General features: G+C 39.4%; 1 protein-coding gene across 13 annotated transcripts in view; it reads left to right on the top strand.

Annotated features, from left to right (window-relative positions):
- BTRC (beta-transducin repeat containing E3 ubiquitin protein ligase) overlaps window positions 1-19,043 on the top strand; it is a 182,516-nt gene extending 163,473 nt beyond the window's left edge. For 12 of the 13 annotated variants that reach the window (XM_082425202.1, XM_082425197.1, XM_082425201.1 and 9 more), the window contains 9 exons: window positions 3,511-3,607; window positions 4,262-4,399; window positions 4,872-4,990; window positions 6,821-7,070; window positions 7,567-7,685; window positions 8,906-9,016; window positions 10,709-10,787; window positions 16,560-16,752; window positions 18,713-19,043. In XM_082425202.1, coding sequence (XP_082281328.1) covers window positions 3,511-3,607; window positions 4,262-4,399; window positions 4,872-4,990; window positions 6,821-7,070; window positions 7,567-7,685; window positions 8,906-9,016; window positions 10,709-10,787; window positions 16,560-16,721 — 1,075 coding nt within the window. In that variant the 3' untranslated portion in view covers window positions 16,722-16,752; window positions 18,713-19,043. Of the gene's footprint in view, window positions 1-3,510; window positions 3,608-4,261; window positions 4,400-4,871; window positions 4,991-6,820; window positions 7,071-7,566; window positions 7,686-8,905; window positions 9,017-10,708; window positions 10,788-15,120; window positions 16,536-16,559; window positions 16,753-18,712 lie in introns of those variants that run through there. The other variant, XM_082425200.1, reaches the window with a different exon arrangement.
- The last annotated feature ends 3,018 nt before the right edge of the window (window positions 19,044-22,061 follow it).

Below are 22,061 nucleotides of genomic sequence, written 5' to 3'. Positions count from 1 at the left end.
CTGAGAAATAATTCAGGATTCAGCACCAATTACCACTCTTCCCTCTATCTCTTCAACCATAGAAACCCATTCCTGCTCTTTTGAGTATCCTTCAGAGTTCTGACTGTATTCCTTTGCGTTTGGCCATATTTATCATCTTAGCTTGATATAGACCCATGAAATTTCAAATATTTGTTCACCCCATGAAGATCGGCTCCAGTATCCCCCTCACATTCTGTGGCTGCTTATTTTTACATGTTGCCTTTCTTCCTGTGTTAGTTGTCCTTCCCCACTTAAAAAAAAAAATTAATCTATGATCACTTTTTCATTTTTTTCTTGCAAGTTGTCTTAACCAAGCCTCCTTTGTCAATAAAGTCTGTTATACTACCTTTCCCCAAATACTGTCTTTGAAAGTTTCTTCCATTTCTTCCAACCAAAAATAAATAAATACAGTTTTCTAAAAAAGCTTTGGCTTTAATTTCCACTCTACTGTTGTATTTTATATCTAGATGAATTTGACAGTCTGCCCCTAGGACATGAACTCTTATTTTCTCTCTTGAATAATACTGAATAGTCTCTCTGCTCAGTAATGGTGACTCTTAAAAGTATAATAAAAGACTGCTTGGGAAAAGTCCATTTTCTTAATCAGCAGATCACATTTTATGATAACATTCTGAATTTAATATTTAGCATTTATCCTGTCCTCACACTCTCAAAAGTACTAGGCGTTTCACATAGAAGTGGCCCCTGTTGTCAAAGGGCTTCCATCATAAAAGGTTTTGACTTACAAAATAAATATAGACTGAGAAACCAGTTTTCAACACTTAGCCACCTTTTTTGGAGCACCTTTGATTCAAAGAAATTCAAACACTTTAGCAAGGTGTGATAAATACAGTGAGGTAGAAAATGAGATCAGAGGTTTGTATGATTTCTCTTTCCTTAGGGTATAGTTTCATTGCATATGAAGAAAATCCTGGGGTGCCTGTATACGATTGCCAGAGATTAAAAGGAGGAAAGGAATCTCTGAGAAACGGTGGGCCTTGAGAGACAATAAAGTAGTTAGGGCTTCCCTGGTGGCGCAGTGGTTGAGAATCCACCTGCCAATGCAGGGGACGTAGGTTCGAGCCCTGGTCCGGGAAGATCCCAATGCTGTGGAGCAGCTAAGCCCGCGAGCCACAACTACTGAGCCCACACGCCACAACTACTGAAGCCCGCTCGCCTAGAGCCTGTGCTCTGCAACTAGAGAAACCACCACAACGAGAAGCCCGCACACCACAACAAAGAGTTAGCCCCCACTCTGCAACTAGAGAAAGCTCGCACACAGCAGTGAAGACCCAATGCAGCCAAAAATAAATAAATAAATAAAAATTTAAAAAACAAACAGAAAAACCCACCAGAGATATACAGTAATTAAGAGTGTGGCCCCTGAAGTCAGACTTAGATTCAAATCCCAGGTCTACTCACTAGCTGTGTGACCTTGGGCAAGTTGCTTAACCTCCCTGACATTTGATTTCTTCATCTGCCAAATGAATATAGTGATTCTTACCTCATTAAAGGATGTTGACGTTGAAACTATTAAATCGTAATTATTGACCAGATTTTTTGTTGTTGTTGTTGTTGAGCTGTGCGGCTTGCGTGATCTTAGTTCCCCAACCAGGGGTTGAACTCGGTCCCCCAGCAGTGGAAGTGCCGGGTCCTAACCACTGGACTGCCAGGGAATTCCCTATTAACCAGATTAGAACCTCTTCATTCAAAATCTGTTTGCCTGCAATGTGTTTATAGAATAATATTGTTCAGAGAAGTGTATCTTCAAGCCCAAATTATTTCATAGTGTGTCTTGTTTGCCCTTTTCTTTATGTTGATGTATCATGTTTCTTGTTCCTATTAGTCCCTTTTAAAAAAAAAACTATTAGCTTCTCTGTTGCAGATTACCCTTTTTGTATCAACACAGAAGTCAGAGCCAGCTACCTTCCTAATAGGAAATTTTCTCAACTAATTTTCAAGGTGTATAATAGGAAGAGGGCAGGGGAGACGTGCTCCTAGAGACACTGAACAATTAATTATTTTGTAATGGAGCTACAGAGGGAGGAGTGGATGACTGGATTTCAGTGGATGAGTGGAAAACATGATTTCTCTGGTGCCAGGATTACACTCAGAGGCATTTCTGCCTATCTCCACTTTGCAAGGCACAGTGCCAGTGAGAACAGCAGTTAGTACACCCATAGTGGGGTTTACTAGCTTGCACACCGTGTTTGGTGGGTTCTTAACTTCAGGATGAGGAATTAAATTTTTTACCCAGCAGGAAGTGATTGCCATTTACTGATTTTTTTTGTAGCAAAGATCTAGCTTGGGATATGAGTATTCCAGAGATGTGCTGTCATAAGGAAGGAGATGCTAACAAATGTTGCTCACTGGAATCAAGGAAAGGCAATAAAATCCATGTATGTATGTACATAGCCAGGAACACACCTGTGAAAGTCAATTTTGTGCCTTAGACTGGACAGCACAGTGCTCTTAGGCATTTCTTTTTTTTTTTTAATAATTGTTTTATTTATATATTTATTTATTTTTATTTTTTAAATTTTTATCTATTTATTTATTTATTTATTTTTGGCTGTGTTGGGTCTTCGTTTCTGTGCGAGGGCTTTCTCCAGTTGCGGCAAGTAAGGGCCACTCTTCATCACGGTGCGCAGGCCTCTCACTGTCGTGGCCTCTCCCATTGCGGAGCACAGGCTCCGGATGCGCAGGCTCAGTAGTTGTGGCTCACGGGCTTGGTTGCTCCGCGGCATGTGGGATCTTCCCAGACCAGGGCTCGAACCCGTGTCCGCTGCATTGGCAGGCAGATTCTTAACCACTGTGCCACCAGGGAAGCCCTAGGCATTTCTCTTTTTTATCTGCTTTCGTACTTGCTGCTGGACACTCCTGTGATCCCTTTGTTTTCTGTCAAAATTGCTCCTTTTAAAGCATAGCTACACTGATCACCAGCAGCCTGGGTGCCTGAGCCGCCAACACACCTTACCCCATATAACTGGAGACTAGAAAAAGTGATCTCTGTGACAGAGCCATTCCTGCTGCCCACAATGCTAGACTCCACTGACACTGGCACAGCTTTTACTCAGTGAAAACAAAAGTCTTTGGGGCATGTGCCTAGTTCAAAGGTGGTAGTTATCATCACTAACAAAATTTTCAAAAGATAAGGCTAATGAATCTGTCTATACAGAGGTCTGATAGTCAGCAGATGAATTCTGACTATATGCATTCCATTTGTCTATTGACATAATATTCCTGAAGGCCTGACACTCTGATGTTCTGTTTTACCCAAAAGCAAATCAATGTTGGCAGAGTTCCTTTGAGCCCAGAAAGTTCCTCCTTGACATGGACTCCTGAAATCGAGCTTAACTTCACACCTCTCCAGGCTAGTTATGGAGATTATATGGAATGGTAACTGTGAAAACACTTTGAAGAAATAGGAAGTTCCTCGTAAATGTATAATATTATGATTTTTATTTGGAAATATTTGTTGTTTTTTAGGGGACAGTATTTATTCAAAAACAAACCTCCTGATGGGAATGCTCCTCCCAACTCTTTTTATAGAGCACTTTATCCTAAAATCATACAAGATATTGAGGTAAGGATCTATGTATATTTGGGTATTTGCCAAATACTAGAGAATCATCAACATTCTTCAGTAACAGCATTGTTACAGCAAACCCATTAGGGTTTATTGTGTGGGATAAAAATCAATTTCTTTACAAGTGAGTAGGATAGGTAAAATATAGTAAATTCCCAGGCAAAAAAAATTTAAAGCTTTTAAAAATTGTTTACTGATAGATAAATAGATGAGAGAGAGAATACAATAACAGCAGTGAAACTGCTGAAGTTGCACTTATAAGCCATTATTCAAATATCTTCTGAATTGAGCCTCTGTGGAAGTTCACTGGTAGAAATGGCCACCATAAATGGAAGATGAGCACTGAGTAGGTAACCTCATGTGGTTCATAGCTTGCCCTCTGTTGGTGAACAGTCTCTTTCTAGCTGGTTTATTATTTAGTTGAATGAGTTATATACAGGAGAGTTCTAGGAAATAAATCTTTAATTACTTTGCACATGGAAAAATGTTTTACAGCGTTAAATAGTGGCTTTTTTTAAAAAATGCCTTAAGTTTTATATATCCAGTAGAGTAAAGCATTGAGCATTTGTCATTGGTTGCCATGAAAGTCAGATAAGAGCTTAGTTCTAGTCCTTTCCTAATTATTGCTTCTTTACCATTCCTTCTTCCTAGACAATAGAATCTAATTGGAGATGTGGAAGACATAGCTTACAGAGAATCCACTGCCGAAGTGAAACAAGCAAAGGAGTTTATTGTTTACAGTATGATGATCAGAAGATAGTAAGCGGCCTTCGAGACAACACAATCAAGGTGAGGTCTCTTCAGTTATGGGAAAGTAGCAGAAGGGGTGAGGATGACCACAGTATAAAGCAATCTAAAGCATAAACTCTAAGCAGTATTTCCAGAAAGTAAGAGTTTTAGATTGTTTCCAGTCCAAAAGCCAAAATTTCCTTAAAGGAAAAATGCCTGCTTCCCTCCAGAAACACATGCAAATGGATAGGGCTAGGGTTAAATTCTCTTCTTGAAGTGCACTGAATGGGCTATTAACTCTTTTGGCCTTCATAATTATAGGCTACCGCTGTTCCTTAATGAAAAGGATAAAGTCTGCATTAGTACTGAAGCCACATATATATAGGTGCTTAGCTATACCTATAGGAAAGAATGCATTCCACACTATTCCGGGCTTTGACTCTTTTGGGGAATCAAACACATAATAGAGCCAGCAAGTCTCTGCAGCACCCCATTATCACGATGATCAAAAGGATCTTGTTTGCCATCCTAGATCTGGGATAAAAGCACATTGGAATGCAAGCGAATTCTCACAGGCCACACAGGTTCTGTCCTGTGTCTCCAGTATGACGAGAGGGTGATCATAACTGGATCATCGGATTCCACAGTCAGGTAGAAAATTTCAAATGATCTTTTGAACTCTGAAATATCAGATTCACTCTGTTCTGTCTTAGATAGTAATTTTGTATGCATCTGCTGAACACAGTTATGAAACTTCATAACCAAAGAAGAATAAACCACCAGCTCTCCCCATCATTGTGTCAGTCTAGAACTAGAAAACTTGATTTAGGAATGGTTACGGTAAGTTTACATTTTTGTACATTTAAGAAACTACAGGGACTTCCCTTGTGGTCCAGTGGTTAAGACTTTGCAGTGCCAATCCAGGGGGCCCCGGCTCGATCCCTGGTCAGGGAACTAGATCCCACGTGCCGCAACTAAGACCCCGCGCAGCCTAAATAAATAAATAAATATTTAAAAATAAAAAAATTTTTTAATTACAAAAAAATAGAAACTACATAATCTATTTTGATTTGGGGGAATCATCTATTATAGAAACTTGGTAAACCTTGCATTTCTTACAAAAACCGCCTCACAGGGGAATGACATGAATGGAATGAAGCCTTCCTTTCTAGTGGTTATAACTGTAGTACAGGCATGCCTATCTCCTTTAAAATGTGTACAGGTGAGCAAAGCTCTCTCTTTGCCAACCCCTCCCCTGCTGTCCCTGCAGTTTTTAATTGCAAGCTTCACTCAGGGAGGGACCTTCAATTTCCAGAGGCGTTAGTGATTTGATGACCCAGCCATTATGCTGCTGGAGTCCAGTGTAGCTTGAGTTCTGGGTACTAGCAGCACCACTAGACTAGAAACCTCTGTTAGGAATTTTGCCTTGAGCTAAAGGATTTAGCAAACATAATGCATCAAAAGTAACTTTAAAAAAATAGGAAAAAAAGCAGTTAACTGCATTGTTAGATTCTCTGAAGTTAAATGTTTACCATTCCAAGTTATCCTCTGTGAATAGAAAAGGCCATTCCTGTTTCTTGTCTTTTGACTTAAAGGCATAGCAAATTCTGTTCTTAGAGTTATCAACATTTAACATTTATTGGTGCTTGTGGAGTGCCTCAAGGAAGCCGAAAGATTGTAGAGGCTAACATCATTTATAGGACAAGGGAAAAAATGATTTTCTAAAAGAGGGTTAAACTGAAAAAAGAAATAAAATGTGTTGTAAAAAACAAAGTAAATATACAAAAATAGAGTGATCAAAGTAAAATATACCTGCACAAAAAATTCTCAAGCTATCCAAGGGTCCCACACTATGCTGTGAAGCCCATATTGATATTGGGATGGCTGTTCTTGATCCCTACACTCATTTAAAGCACAGAAATGGGGCCTTACATTTAGAGTCTAGATAATTTTAGGCCTTGACCTATGTGGTGAAAACTAAGGTCCAGGGTCATCAAACTCACATCCGTAGTACTAAGTCAGTCTGTTAGGGAAGCTTCTTGGCCTATGTCAGTCTAAGACCTGAGGGCTGTCTGTGGGATCACCAATGCTGTAGTTATTAATCAGATTCCCAGTTTAAAATGTATCAAATTGAATGTTAGAAGGTTTATGATAATCTTGAAGTCTGTGGCCAATTCTCTGGTGATGGTCACTGCAACCTCATTCCAGCCCCCTGAAACTAGCCCAGGTTTCACATTGGCAGCATCCCATCCCCTTCCTCTTCCTACTCTCCCAGTCCAGCCCTCTGTCTACCACTTCCCCATGGTCCATCAGTACACTTTAGCTCAGCTCAACTTCAGAGCTGCAGAAGGAAAGTAGGGTGTAACACTAACTATGAGAATAGGGTGGGAAGGGTGGGGAGTGAGGTGGTCCAATACTTGTAATAGATTGTAGCATGAGTTCCTCCTCAATCTAAGATAACCTTAATGTTGTTTGTTCCAGGGTGTGGGATGTAAATACAGGTGAAATGCTAAACACATTGATTCACCATTGTGAAGCAGTTCTGCACTTGCGTTTCAATAATGGCATGATGGTGACCTGTTCCAAAGACCGTTCCATTGCGGTGTGGGATATGGCCTCCCCAACTGACATCACCCTCAGGAGGGTGCTTGTTGGACACCGAGCTGCAGTCAATGTCGTAGACTTTGATGACAAGTACATCGTTTCTGCATCTGGGGATAGGACTATAAAGGTAATAAGGCATTTTTCAGTAAGTCCCCAACTTAGAAAAGGGGAGTTCATGTGGAAATCTGCTCAAGGGCAGTTTCATATTTAACCCTCACTGTAGAATACTTAATATTTAAATCAAATACTAGTTTATGCATAAAAAGGTAATGAGTGAGATAGGTTGTGTGACAATTTGAATTAGGTTTTTATTCCTGTAAATAATGGTGAGTATGAAAAGGGCAGGGGTAAATTTAGGTTCAAGAAAATTTGTCTGCAAGACCAGACTAACCCCATAAGAGTACATCAATTTGAGGATTCTCATGTGACAGCAGCCAGCTACAAATTAGCTGTATATTACTATGAATTAAACTTGTCATTTTTTGGTTTGATTTGGATTGGTTTGAAAAGTTGAATTCCCCCTATTAGTTCAGTCCTATTTTCTGCTTCCCAAAAACTCCAGTTGCCATAGATTTTACTAGTAAAAGCACCAGATCAACTGCCAAATGCTATTTTTGTTTCAGGTATGGAACACAAGTACTTGTGAATTTGTAAGGACCTTAAATGGACACAAACGTGGAATCGCCTGTTTGCAGTACAGAGACAGGCTAGTCGTGAGTGGCTCATCTGACAACACTATCAGGTGAGCAGCAGGTGCCCTTGCCCAGAAGGGATCACTGTTATCCTGCCATTCATTGTTTGTGCACAGATCAAACAAATCTTCAACTGTGTTATGTTTATAATAAAACATTTTTCAGTTTCTGTAGCTTCTTACAGATCAAAAGTTTGCCCCAAGCAGAGAGGCAGCATAGCAAAGCCTTTTGTTGATGTGTTTCCTTCCCGTAATAGTTTTATCACCAGATAGACCTATTTAAAAAGTACTGCTTGAAAGAGGAAGTGAGCAAGAGAGATAAAAATGGAGGTTGAAGGCCCTTCTCTTTAAATTTCTCCTGCCTGCAGTTGAAAAGTGCTAATAAATAGCTAAAGGCCTTTTCTCTTTGCCACTGTTCTAAAAAAAGAAAAAAGATTTGTTTCCCTGCTAGAAATTGTGCATTTTGTTTTCTTAGCATTACATAATTGGCCAGGGAGTTGCCAGTCTTTGAAATTATAAAGAAATCATGAAGAAATTATGAAGAATCCACAAATTGAAGTACTTTTTGGTATTTTTCCTTCATGAAGATGAATGACACACATATGAATAGAATTTGGAAGATTTATCAACCCTCTCCCCCTCCTTCAAAGAAGTACTAAGGAATGAAAAGGCCATTGAAAAAACAACAGATAGAGATATTGTTATATCTAAGGAAATTATCATTCCTACAAATCCTTTGGATTGGTCAGAAAGCATACATAATTTAAATTAGTATCTAAAAGTTTTTGAGAACTTAGTTTGCATTTCCATTATATGAGAAAAACTGTCCTAGACAGTGGGGTGAAAGCAGAGAGTGTCCTCGGTGACAAAGGTGGACATACTTTGTGAGGGCAGGATGTCACTCATACTGCGTCTCTTTCTTATTAATTGTGATTTTAGGAAACATTATTTTTCTTGGCTTGGTCATTTCCTTCATAGGCAACTGTGTACATTGAATTCATCTTTTATATTCCTTGGTGACCCTGATTACAGAATTATATGAAGGTTGGTGCTTTGAAAATATATACTGCATATTTGAACTTAAATCGTACATTTTTCTGCTTATATGGCAGAAAAGAAATAAATTACACTGAAAATAATACATTTGTGTATGAGTGTTGATTGATTTTATTTTTTGGATATTTTAAAAGACGTATGAAGTATGTTATTATAACATTCTAAGCTTAGAAAAGAATACCTGAAAATTCACTTGACTCAATTTTCTCTTTTAGATTGTGGGACATAGAATGTGGTGCATGCTTACGAGTGTTAGAAGGCCATGAGGAATTGGTGCGCTGTATTCGATTCGATAACAAGAGGATAGTCAGTGGAGCCTATGATGGGTGAGTTTGCTAACAGCGTTTTTAAAAAATCTGCCTGTTAATCCCTCCTGCCTTAGAATGTTAAATGTAACCTTTCCTTGTCTCTAAAAGATATCACAGAAAAAATCTGATACAATATTTCTTGTGTCTAATCCATATATTCACCTCTCCTTTGTTTACTCTTTTCTAAAATATGCTTCCCAATCATTTAATTGTACTTGTTTGCTCATGAATTTCATTAATATTTTGGTTTTTTGGTTATATATTTATCTGTTTAGCCCTATAAAGCAAAGAACTGGGTAAACCCACTATATCAGGATATGAATATAAAATAGTGACTTATTAATAAAGCTGAAATGTTGGAGAGCAATATCTTGGTGGGGGGTGGCGCTTAGCATGGTACAGTCTTGAATTTTTATCCCTTTGAGTGATTCCTAAAAGTACAGCCCTCTTGTCCTCACTTCTAGCATTTCAGTCACAATGAGTTAAGTAATCTTTACTTTCCTTCAGTCTGATTTCGAATGGTCATAGAGTCCTATCATGTTGTGGATAGATCCCATGTCCAGCAATGCTAATAAGCACATAGTAAATTCTTACAAAAGTGTATTCACTTATGAAGTGCTCTCTATCATTTCTCCTCATCAAGGTGCCTGATTTGGGGAAGTAGAAGGCCACAGTTCAAATATTGGCAGCTTTTAATTTAATTTTATTTTTATATTTATTTATTTAGCTCCGCCGGGTCTTAGTTGCAGCACGTGGGATCTTTTTAGTTGTGGCTTGTGGGATCTAGTTCCCTGACCAGGGATCGAACCCAGGCCCCCTGCCTTGGGAGTGAAGTCTTAACCACTGGACCACCAGGGAGGTCCCTGGCAGCTTTTTTAAATATCAGAAACTAACTTACAACATTATCTTAGTTTATGAGCTGGCTATACTGATATATTAAGACAACTCAAGCAGCAGCAGTAAGTGTTAACAGACCCACTTCCTCTGCTTTGAGTCAGCCATCACTGTTCTACCCTTGGGAAATTGTTCAGGGTATGATGACATGTTCCAGATAAGTCCAAGGTTGTATTTTCTCATTGCCCTGGTTTTGATCTATACCCACTTTTCTTGGGTTTTGTCTGTTATTAATACTTACCTTGAGGACACATGACCTATACTTGATTTATAGAAGAGCTATACTTTTCTTATTTAAATCAAAATATGAGGATTTGCTTAAACTCCAGAGCTCTTAAATGGACCCCAGTCCTCTGATATGTGTGACGTGAGCCATTCTTAGAATTGACCAGAAAGAAGATGCCTCAGAGTTACAGGTTTCTAGGTCTAAGTGATCTCTTCTATCATTAAGAGTTCTAATGTATCTATATAAGAACTCCTTTTGGCCCAAAGTATGGTGTAACTTTACCATTCACTCTCTTCAGTTTGGTTAAAGCTAGCCTGTTTCTCAGGTTTAGGTTAATCACGTACATTTTCCACTTTTCTTTTTTTTTTTTTTTTTAAGAAGTTTGCAGTGCTTTACATTTTCCACTTTTAAGAATGAATGCAAGGACTGAGCCTCCAAAACAAAAATGTTTTTGTATATTCCTGTGAGCTGCATTTATAATATAAACTATCTTCGCTGTACATATTTATTGCCGTGATTTTTTGCTATTCTTCCTGTGTTCCCTTGATTTTGCTTTTAAGTAAGATTTTTGTCCCCTTTTTGATCTTTAGAAAAATTAAGGTGTGGGATCTTGTAGCTGCTTTGGACCCCCGTGCTCCTGCAGGAACTCTCTGTCTACGGACCCTTGTGGTAAGAGCCTTATTGTTTAGAGGGGTTTGGGGAGCAGGAAGGGAAAGAAATTAACATTGATGTGCTGTGGAATACAGAGCTGGATTTGATAGTTAGAACTTCACAAAACCTACCACTAAGTGGAAAGGCAACCAATACATGACAATAAAATATGTTTATATAGCTGCCTTTCATCCAAAAGTGCTTTAGAGACTGTATATGGAGAAGAATGTGGCAGCTGTTCAACAGCTGCACAGCAACTCTATACAACAGTTTAGTACAGGAAGTGAATAAGAATTCTCTATCCACCAGAAACAGTAGGGGGTACTTAGGGAGAGAGAACATAATTACTCAAATTGGAACCTGTCCAGAATCTGAGGACCTGCACACCTGTGCCTGCAAAAAGTGCAAGGGGAGTCTATGTGAACCCCCTGGTCAGCCCCTGAGTTACGTTTCCTATTTAAGGCATGCTGCCTCCAGCAATTTAAATCCCGTCTCTTTTATACTAATATACCCCCTTGCCCAAACATCTTGGTATTTGGGCAAAGAAGTGACATAGAAGGAAGAATGTCACCTCAAAAGCACCAAGTTCTTTATGGTGGTGTTAGCCAAAGGCCCAGATCAGAAAATGGCTTAAGGTTTGAAAGCTGCTTCCATTAGAAAAAGATAAGGTGGGGCACCAGGGAGGACAAATCTTTTGCACAATTCAGGGAAAAGATGAGAGCAAGCATTTGAAGCCCAGTGTTCTGAATCCTGACTCTCAACATTTAGGCAGCCTCTGCTTTGGAGAAGAGAGAGATGCATTTCTTTGTCTTCCTTGTTGGATTTAAAGCTCGTTCTTAAAGCACCAGAACTGCTTTACCTGCATGTTTCACACATGGTTTTTTAAAGTGTGTACTTTAATTCATTTGATTTTTGAAGTATAATTTACATACAGCAAAATTTGTCCCTTTTTTAGTGTACTTCTATGAATTTTGCAATTGTGTAAACACCACAGTCAAGATATAGAAAATTTCCATCACCCCAAAAATGATACCCCTTCCTATTAATCCCCTCTCCTCAACCCCTAGCAACTGTCCCTATAGTTTTGCTATGAGTGTCATATAAATTAAATCATATTTATGTAGCTTTTTGCATTTGGCTTTTTTCACTTCTTTTGAGATTCATCCACATTGTTGAATGTGTAAATACTTTGTTCCTTTTTATTGCTGAGTGGTATTCCATTGTATGGATGAACTAATTTCTTTATTCATTCACCAGTTTATGGACATTTGGAATGTTTTCAGTCTTTGGTGATACTGAAAACATTCCCATACAGGCTTTTGTATGTACATTTTTTTCTTTCATTTCTCTTGGGTAAGTACCTAGGAGTATGATTTCTGAATATATATTTAAATTTAAAAGAAACTACCAAGCTATTTCCCAGAGTAGCATTTTAGGAGTTTGCAAATGCAAACCATTTTACATTTCCACTAAACAATGTGTGAATGTCCAATTTTTCCACATCCTTGACAGGACTTGGTGTTGTCAGTTTTAAAAAACATTACAGCCATTTGAGTGGGTGTGTAGTGGTTGTAGTTTTAATTTGCATTTCTGTGATAGCTAATGGTATAGAACACCTTTTCATGTGCTTATCTTCTTTTGAAGTGTCTTCACATCTCATCCTCATTTATTTATTGAGTTGTCTTACTAAGTTTTTAAAAACAGGTTTATTGTGGTATAATAGACATACAATAAAATGGACATATTTAAGTATACAACTTGATAAATTTTGACGTATGTACAAAACAGTGAAAACATCACTTCAGCCAAATAATGAACGTATCCTCATGCCCCCTATTACACAGTAATCCCTCCTTCCCATCCCACCCCACTTTTCCTTGCTCCTATCCCCAGGCAGCCACTGATCTGCTTTCTGTCAGTATTGATTAGTTTACATTTTCTAGTGTTTTATAAATGTAATCATAACAGTATGTACTCTTTTTTGCCTATTTCTTTTCACAAAGCATAATTATTTTGAGATTCACTCATGTTGTTCATGTAGAGCAATTTTCCTTTTTGAAAATTGTTGAGGAGTATCCCATTGTATGGTTATACCAAAATTTATTTATCCATTTGCCAATTGATGAAAATTTAGGTTATTTCCAGTTTGGGCCTATTACAAATAAAGTTTCTATAAACATTTTTGTACAAGTTTTTGTATGAACATATATTTTCATTTCTCTGGGATAAATCCTAGAAACAGAATGGCTAGGTCACATGGTAAGTATATTATTAATATTTTTAGAAACTGCCAAACTGTTTTCCAAAGCAGTTGTACAGTTTAACATGATAATACAACTGTGCATGAGAGTTCCAGTTACTCCATATCCTCACCAATACTTAGTACAGTCTTTTTTGAATCCTTCTAATAAGTGTGTCATTGTACTGCATTGTGATCTTAATTTTATATCCCTAATGTTAATAATGTTGAGCATCCTTTTTTTTTTTTTTAAAGGGGGACTTTTTAAAAAAATTATTTTTGGCTGCATTGGCTTTTCATTGCTGCGCGCAAGCTTTCTCTGGTTGCAGCAAGTGGGCGCTACTCTTCGTTGCCATGTGCGGGCTTCTCATTGCGGTGGCTTCTCTTGTTGCAGGGCACGGGCTCTAGGCGCACGGGCTTCAGTAGTTGTGGCACGCAGGCTCAGTAGTTGTGGCTCACGGGCTCTAGAGCGCAGGCTCAGTAGTTGCGGTACACGGGCTTAGTTGGTACATGGGCTTAGTTGCTCCACACCATGTGGGATCTTCTGGGACCAGGGATTGAACCTGTGTCCCCTGCATTGGCAGGCAGATTCTTAACCACTGCGCCACCAGGGAAGCCCCAATGTTGAGCATCTTTTCATATGTTTATATGCCATCCGTATATCTACTTTGTTGAAGTGTTTGAATGTTTTGCCCATTTTAAAAATTGAGTGGCTTTCTGGTTATTGAGTTTTAAGATTCTTTTGCATATTCAGGATACAAGTCCTTTATTAGGTATGTGATTTGCAAATATTTTTTTTTCCAGTCCATGGTTTGTTTTTTTATTCCCTTTAAAGTATCTTTTGAAAAGCAGAAATTAATTTTAAGTCCAGTGTGTCAATTTTTCTGTTAGGGATTATGTTATTAGCTATTATATCTTAAAAAAAAATTTATTTGCCTAATCTGAAGTCACAAAGATTTTCCCCTCTATTTTCTTCTAGAAGTTTTATACTTACAGGTTTTACATTTTAGTCAGTGATTCATTTTGAGTTAGTTTTTGCAGATGGTACAAGGTATGGATCAAAGTTCATATGGATATCCGATTGTTCCAGCTCCATTTATTCAGAAGACTATCCTTTTTCTTCTTCGTCTTCTTTTTTTTTTTTTTTTTTTTAGATTTTTATGTTTTATTTATTGCTGTAGAACAAGTGCCTGGCATAGAGAAGATGCCATTAATGGCTTTGGAGATTTGTTTCCCCTTTTTCTTCTTAATAGCAGCTTTGTCAAAAACAAATTGACCATATATGTGTGGGTCTACTTACGGACCTACTCAGTTCCATTGCTCTTTTTGTCTATCTTGGTTACTGCAGCTTTTTAATAACCCTTGAAGTCAAGTAGCGTTAAGTCCTTCAACTGTGTTCTTTTTCAAAGTATTTTGGATTCTTTGAATTTTCATGTGAATTTTAGAATCTGTTTGCCAATTTCAACAACAAAAAGTCTGCTGAGATTTTCATTGGGATCATGTTGAATCTAGATTGATTTGGCAAGAATTGACTTCTTAACAATATTGAATTTTCTTCTAAATAAAGACCATTTATTTAGGTCTTTTAAAATTTCTCAGCAATGTTTTATAGCTTTCAGTGTAAAGGTCTTATACATCTTTTGTCATATTTATCCTTAAGTATTTGTTATTTTTAATGCTATTATAAATGGTATTTAAAATTTTTGATTTCTGGATTGTTCACTGGAAGTATGTACAAATACACTTCTTTTCCAATCTGTGTACCTTCCTTTTTTTTTTTTTGTTTTACTGTACTGACCATCAGTACAGTGCTCAAAAGAATTGGTAAGAGTGGATGTCCTTATCTTTGGGAAAAGGCATTTGGTCTTTTACCATTTTATATATACTTTTATACAGATATATGTTGGCTATAGGTTTTTCATGATACATTATCAGGGGATTAGGAGGTTCCTTTCAGTTCCCAGATTGCTGAGAGCTTTTATTAGGAATGGATGTTGGTTTTTGTTAAATGCTTTTATCTGCATCCATTGAGGTGACCATATGGTTTTCACCTTTATTCTGTTAATTGCTGTATTACGTTTATTTTTGATATTAAACTTTGCATCACTACAGATCCCGTGGACATTAAAAGGATACTAATAAAGGAATACTATGAACAACTCTATGCCCCCAAAATTGATAACCCAGGTGAAATGGACCAATCCCTTGAAAGATACAATCTTCTACAACTTAGGAAGAAATAGACATTCTGAACAGACCTATACCTATTAAAGAAATTTAATAAATAATTAATAACCTTCCAAAACAGAAAGCACCAAGCCCAGATGGGTTCACTGGTGAATTCTATTAAATGTTTAAGGAAGAAATTATACCAGTTCTCTATAATTTCCTCCAGAAGATAGAAGCAGAGTGAATACTTGCTACCTAATTCTGTGAGGCCAGCATTACCCTAATACTGAAACCAAACAAAGATATAACAAGAAAAGAAAACTACAGACCAGTATGTCTTATGAACACAGATGCTCATCTATCTAATGAGCTCATTTACATCTTGTAAAGAATGTAAAATAGTGCAGCCTCTATGGAAAACAGTGTGGTGGCTCCTCAGAATATTAATGATAGAATTACTGTGTGATCCAGCACTCCCACTTCTGGGTATATATCCCAAAAAATTAAAAGCAGGATCTCAAAGAGATCTTTGCATACTCATGTTCATAGCAGTATTATTCATAATAGCCAAGAGGTTGAAGCAACCCAAGTATCCATTGATAGATGAATGGATACACAAAATGTGGTGTGTTTGTGTGTGTGTGTGTGTGAATATATATATATATATATATATATATATATATTCACACACACACACACACACACACACAGAGAGGAGAGAGAGAGAGAGAGAATGGAATAGAATAGAATATTATTCAGCCTTAGAAAGGAAATACTGTCACATGCTACAACATGGATGAAACTTGAGGACATTATTCTAAGTGAAATAGGCTTATACCTGCTTATGGGAGCCAATTGTTAGACGTTCATGAATTTTGCAAGCTGGTTGAACTCAGATGGGTAGCTTGAAATTGGCCAGGATAGAAATTTTTAGACCATAAAATGTGCAAATGCTTTTACAAATTGGGGAGAATTAATTGATAACTATATACCAGCACACTAATTATTGCTCATCGGTCCTTGGCCTTTGATTGTAAAAGAATCCTAGAAATACAGAGAAGAGGATAAAGCCAGGGAGGTACTGAGGAATGCTCTCATTCAGCCTAAGTCTAGGAGAGTTACTAATGAGAAACTAGTGTACTATTTGACATGTATCAGCTCTAGTAAATATTACTTTGATTGTATACGAAATCAACTACCCAATATTTGACTTTTCCATCCTGCCTTTAATCCAAGTTAAGGTTTTTCTCTGTATTCTTGAAACAGCTAAATGGTAGAGAAAACTATCAGCATAGCCTTTCCATAGACTCCTTTTGACAAGTTGCTGAATTTGTTTCCTTTTGATTTTGAGTAGTTCAAAAGTTTTGTTTCTGCTTCTTTAGGAGCATTCTGGAAGAGTTTTCCGACTCCAGTTTGATGAATTCCAGATTGTCAGTAGTTCACATGATGACACAATTCTCATCTGGGACTTCCTAAATGATCCAGCTGCCCAAGCTGAACCCCCCCGCTCCCCTTCTCGAACATACACCTATATCTCCAGATAAATAATCATACACTGACCTCAGACTTGCCCAGGTATGAAAAAGAATTGTGTACATAGCACTGTGGGTAGGAAATGGAACATTGGCTGTAAGGTATTGTGAGTTCATGGAGCCTTCTCATGCCCTTTATATCTCCAAGTCCTATAAAGCAGAAGCTGACACCATGAGACAGAGCTGGGGCTGCACATTGGACACTGCTTTTGGTTGAGGTAGCCAGCCTCAGTTCTTAGATGATTCTTGAACTAGATCTAGATGATCCTTGTGTAGTACAACTAATATTCCTGCCTCAGTAATCTAGTAGGATTTTTAAGAAAATAAAATGGGATTTGAATCAGTTTCAAAACTAAGAGTATTGACCCCAAAGCCTATGGCTTTGTAATTCCCAGATTAAACTAGCACCTATAATGGAGACCCTTTAACCCAAGTAGATAATCTAATGTGTGAAAGGAAAAATCTCTTGGTGAAATATTGGACTGCTTTCTCACAGCTCTGCCTTGTCAGTATCATTTGATTGTAAAAGGTAGCTTTTCTTTTATCCTTATCCGCATTCCCTACTGCATCCAAAAAAGAAAAGAACTATTTTTTGACCTTGGAAGTAGCTCTGGAGTTGGTGAGAACTCCATATAATCTCCAACTCAAGTCTCCATCCTCTCTCTGGGGCAGGAAAAGATCCTAATATTCATCTTAATCTATAGCCATGGTATATTTAGGTCATACTTGGTGTCCTAACCAGTTCAAATATAGGTAATCACTGGTTTGGGAAAACTGTACTAGCTACTGGGGAGGATTGCCATTATTGTCATTTCTTGTTTCCCATACCTGCCTCCGTCCTTGTGCCAGAAGTACACATTTAGTACACTTTTCTGCACATCTTTCTACAGTGGTTCTTCTGAACAGGGTGTTTCATGCCCTGCTGGGCTCGCTTCAGTCCTCACTTCTCTCAGAGAGGACGCACTGCTTCCTCAACCAAGGCACACAGACAGGCCTAGGTGAGAATCCTAGCTGCATGCCCTTGGGCAAATAACTTCCCAGAGCCTTAGTTTCCTTATTAGTAAAATGAGGGTTGCAATACCTACCACACAGAGCTGTTGTGAGGATCCCCTTGAAATGTTATATGTAAAATTCTTAGTGCTTAGCACAGTGTCTAGCACATAACAGGCCCTCACTAAAAAGTAGCCATTAATTAGTATTAATATTGTAGTCGTCATGTACCTGTCCCCTCCTTTTGCCAAAATTTTCTCCTCCTTAGATTTTGATGGCATTTTGCCATTTTTAATATTCTTCCTGGCTCTCTGATTGTTTATGTCTCCTTCTTTCTCTCACCCCTAAAACGTAGACGTCCACTAAGAGTCTGTCTCGGGCTTTTCTTCCTTATCTGAGTTCCCTGCTTTGTCTGCCTTATCTCTTCCCGAGGCTTCAGCTCTCATCTCTAATTTGTATCTGTAGTCCCAACCTCTGCCTAATCTCCAGGCCACATTTCCAGACACCACCTACACACCTGTCCTTGAAGGTACCAGGAGCACTTCTAGAGCACACATCTAACAGTCAGGCTCCCCCCTCATCTACACTGCCAGGCCCCTCCAGCCAAGCAGCCAGATAGCCTCACCTCACTCCCCCACTTTTGTTAGTGGCACACTGCGTTCATGGCCACTAAGGGCCGGAGCCTCAGAGCTATCCTCGCCCACTCTACCGTTATAGGGAGCAGCTGAAAGCTTGATGCTACACCCACCATAGTCATTCTTAATCTCTAGCTATCAGACTCACTCTGCATGAGCACTACAGCCCTGACCATGTCAGTGAGCCCTGCCGAGTCCCCAAACAGGCCATGTAGCCTTTGACAGAAGCTCCTGCATGGCATGGACAGAAAGCGGGCATTAGGAAGGACCTCTGAGCCTTTCCCCCAGTTGACAGCTAGTTTAATATTCTTTTCCTCTTAGAGAAAGTGAGAAATATAGGAAAAGGGACTAATGACTATGTGCTCTGTTTTCGCACAGGACTCATTAAAGTTGCGGTATTTAACGTACCTGCCAATACCAGGATGAGCAACAACAGTAACAATCAAACTACCACCCACTTTCCCCGGACTAGCCGAGGAGCGGGGCTTTAAGACTCCTGTTGGGACACAGCTGGTCTGCAGTCGACCCAGGATGGTTTACTCAGCACAGCTGACTGCTTCCGTGCTGCTATCAGAAGATGTCTTCTATCTTTTGTGAATGATTGGAACTTTTAAACCCCACCTCCCCTCCTTCTTTCCTCCTGCACATGTTTTTTCCTCATTTGGTTCCAGACAGAGATGACATAAATATATTTAGTGTTTTGCCAGAATCTCTCTTGCTTTGCCGTTAAGCAGAAGAACTAGTTTCCTATGTAGCCTACTGGGAGAGAGCCACTTCTAGGGGACGGGGGATACAACTTCAAGCCAGATAGCACCCAGTGTCTCCCTGTAAACTGCAAGAATACCCAGCACCTGGCAAGATCTGCCCAGCCCCACTGTGCTTAGGAGGAAACAGCTGTCTGTGTAGCCTCTGGGTCAAGAAAGAAAGAAAACAAGAATGTACACCCTGGAAGATCTGGGCCTCTTTCCTTCCATCTCTTTCTCTGTTTCTGTCCCTCTTGCCCCTTCTCCCACTCCCCTTCAACATGTTTATCTGCTCCACCAGAGAAGAAAGAGTATGAAGAAAGTATCCTCAGTTATCATAAGGCAAATGAGAAAATGCAATACTTAGAAGAGTTAAGTACTCTTCAGTCAAAATTTCAAACCCAGGCTTTTGCTGCAAGTGACCCTATGTGGCAACGATGGATTCTCAGACATGGTACTCTCGTCGTATTTGCACCTCTTCTCTCTTCTCCTTGTAACACCCACCCACCCACCCCCCCAAAGAAAGGGGGGAGGGGCAGAAATTTCCTGGGCTCCTTCAATGGCCACATCTTTTCTGGACTCAGCAGTCTCCTCGATTCCATGTAGAGTGTGGAAAGGAGTTGCTGATTGCATTTCCTCTCATTAACAATTAGATGTGTAATAAAAAGCGTTGTACTTCATCTTAAATCACTGCTAAGGCTCAGCCTACAGAAAGGGTTGAAATGGCCAGAGCCAGTCGCTCATTGCATTCTGCATAATGGTTCGCGTCTCTGATTTCCTCATCAGGGCCTTCAAGTACCCAGGCGCGCCTGTATCTTTGCCGAGACCATGATCAGACTAGCTTACCAGGTGGTCAAGACTAAAAGGTGATGTCTTTTTCATTTAAGCCACTAAATATTGTCTCTCAAAAATCAAGCTAATCATCTCAACCTTGCTCTGCAGAACCTTCCTTCTGCTTTTCCAAACCTGGTGTTTATAAAAGGCAAAACTGCCAGAGAGAGAATCAGGGTGAAGTTTGGCACACAGGGTTTATTAATGGCACAGGAACTGCCTTCTCTTTCCTTTTCTTCCTTCTCCTGGCCTTATTTTACTCTCCACTCTCCCCAATAAAATTCCTCTGGCAGTTGGTGAGCAACATAAATAAATGGACTTCAGCAAGGGCCAAGGCTTACTGGCCACTTCAAAAGCAGCTATAGGGGCTTCAGGTGCAGGTCATGTGTGCCCCCCAACCTGGGGGCACAGGGAGTACTATCAGTATGTGCCCGGCTTGTTTCCCTGGGCAGGAATGGGCCTTCACCAGCCATATTGTGTGGCACAGACACACCCATCAGTGGGCACAGGGAAGTCTCCAAGCCTTCCCTTGGAAGCTGAGCAGACAGGCCCATTGTTTCCGTTATATCAAAGCAGTTGAGTAAAAGAAAGGCCCCTTTTAACCAGCTGCTGTAAAAACTTCAGAATGGGATCCTGTTGCAGGCGACCTCAAAGCCAGGCCACCTTTAGTTCGGGGTGGGGGTGGGGGGTGATCGGTCAGCCTCACTCTTTCCTCTGCTTTGCCAGAAGGAATCCTCTTTACAAAATATGCCCAGACTGAATTTTGTTACATACTGAGAGGCAGATTGTGCATATGCATTTTCCCTTTCTTGCTTTATGAGTGCTTTTAAGCTTTTAGTTCCAGGTTATAGCCAGAAAATATTTCCCAGTGAAATGATTGTCATTGCTTGGGAAATTCTGGGTTGGCCAAAAAGGTCGTTCGGATTTTTCCCCACGTCTTACAGAAAAACCCAAACGAACTTTTTGGCCAACCCAATATTTTCTGAATATAATTTCCTTACCAAATACCCACATGCTAGATGTATGTCTTCTATTTAGCCACTATCAGGGTTCCTTGTCTATTGTCTTGACTTTGTGTGTGTGTGTGTGTGTGTGTGTGTGTGTGTGTGTGTTGACTATTAATGGCTTTTTGATTGGTTAAGGATTTTGCTATAGATGGGGCAGAGGGCCATCCCAGGTCAGGCATTAAAGAGGCATGGATTTTGAGCTATTTCAAAATATTGTCCAATAGCCATAACTTTACCAGTCCTTCTCTTATATGCTGCTGTTCAGAAGTGGAACCATGGAATATTCATTGGTCCCCAGGGTTTTGCTCTCTCATCTAGGTTCAGTTGAAGGTATGTTGACAGGAGCTTGTCCAGTACATCATAAATGAGATCAAGGGTGAACCCTGCAGTCTGGAGCCATTAGCTCTATCGAGGATATTCTCCAGGTTGTCCTCTGCTGCTCATGGAAATGGGAATGAAGTTAAGTGGTCTGAAAAACTTGTCGGTCACATTTCTCAGCTCTGGGGGTCATTTACCAGTTCATTGTAGAAGAAATAATCGGGTAAGTAGAAGTTCATTTCCAGAGAAAGTAAACGCCACTTACCATCTCTGCATGATTTCAGTGGGAATTGATTATCACTAATCCCCAACTGGGCTAGAAAAAATGTAAAGTTTGACCTTTTAAAAAAGACAAGAGAAATGAAGTCTCAACACCTCCAAAGGAATGGTAGAAAAGGAGCTGAAGGTGTTTCTGGGCTCTGAAATGAAATGTCCCCATTGTAGATTAGTCTCTTCTCACTAAAATTCCAATTTAGGCCTGAAAGAAACATCTCATAAAGATGGGAGGAATCCTGTTCAAAGGCAGGCAAGGAGCGTGTGCATGCCCCTGCACCTGGTTACTCTGTGGGCACTTGTGAGCTCTCTGTTCACACTGGGGCTCCTTGGACAAAACCAGCATGCCTTGCTACATGTGTGTATATTTCCACTGCTGAGAACATCCTTTTACTTTCTTATGTGCAGTTTGAAAATGGACATGAATTGTGAGTGGGAGGCCTTTTACACTTGTCCCTTGGCAAAATTCTTTCCAACGACTCTTCACCAGAAACTTCAGAGACAGGGACTCTCTGGAATTCTATTGACAAGTAATAAAGTCTGGCCCTCATAGCT

Source organism: Balaenoptera physalus (genome assembly GCF_965194825.1).
Source record: "Balaenoptera physalus genome assembly, chromosome: 14".
Classification (NCBI taxonomy): domain Eukaryota; kingdom Metazoa; phylum Chordata; class Mammalia; order Artiodactyla; family Balaenopteridae; genus Balaenoptera; species Balaenoptera physalus.
The sequence above is the reverse complement of the archived record's forward strand: the minus strand, read 5'-3'. Positions and strand labels throughout refer to the sequence as shown.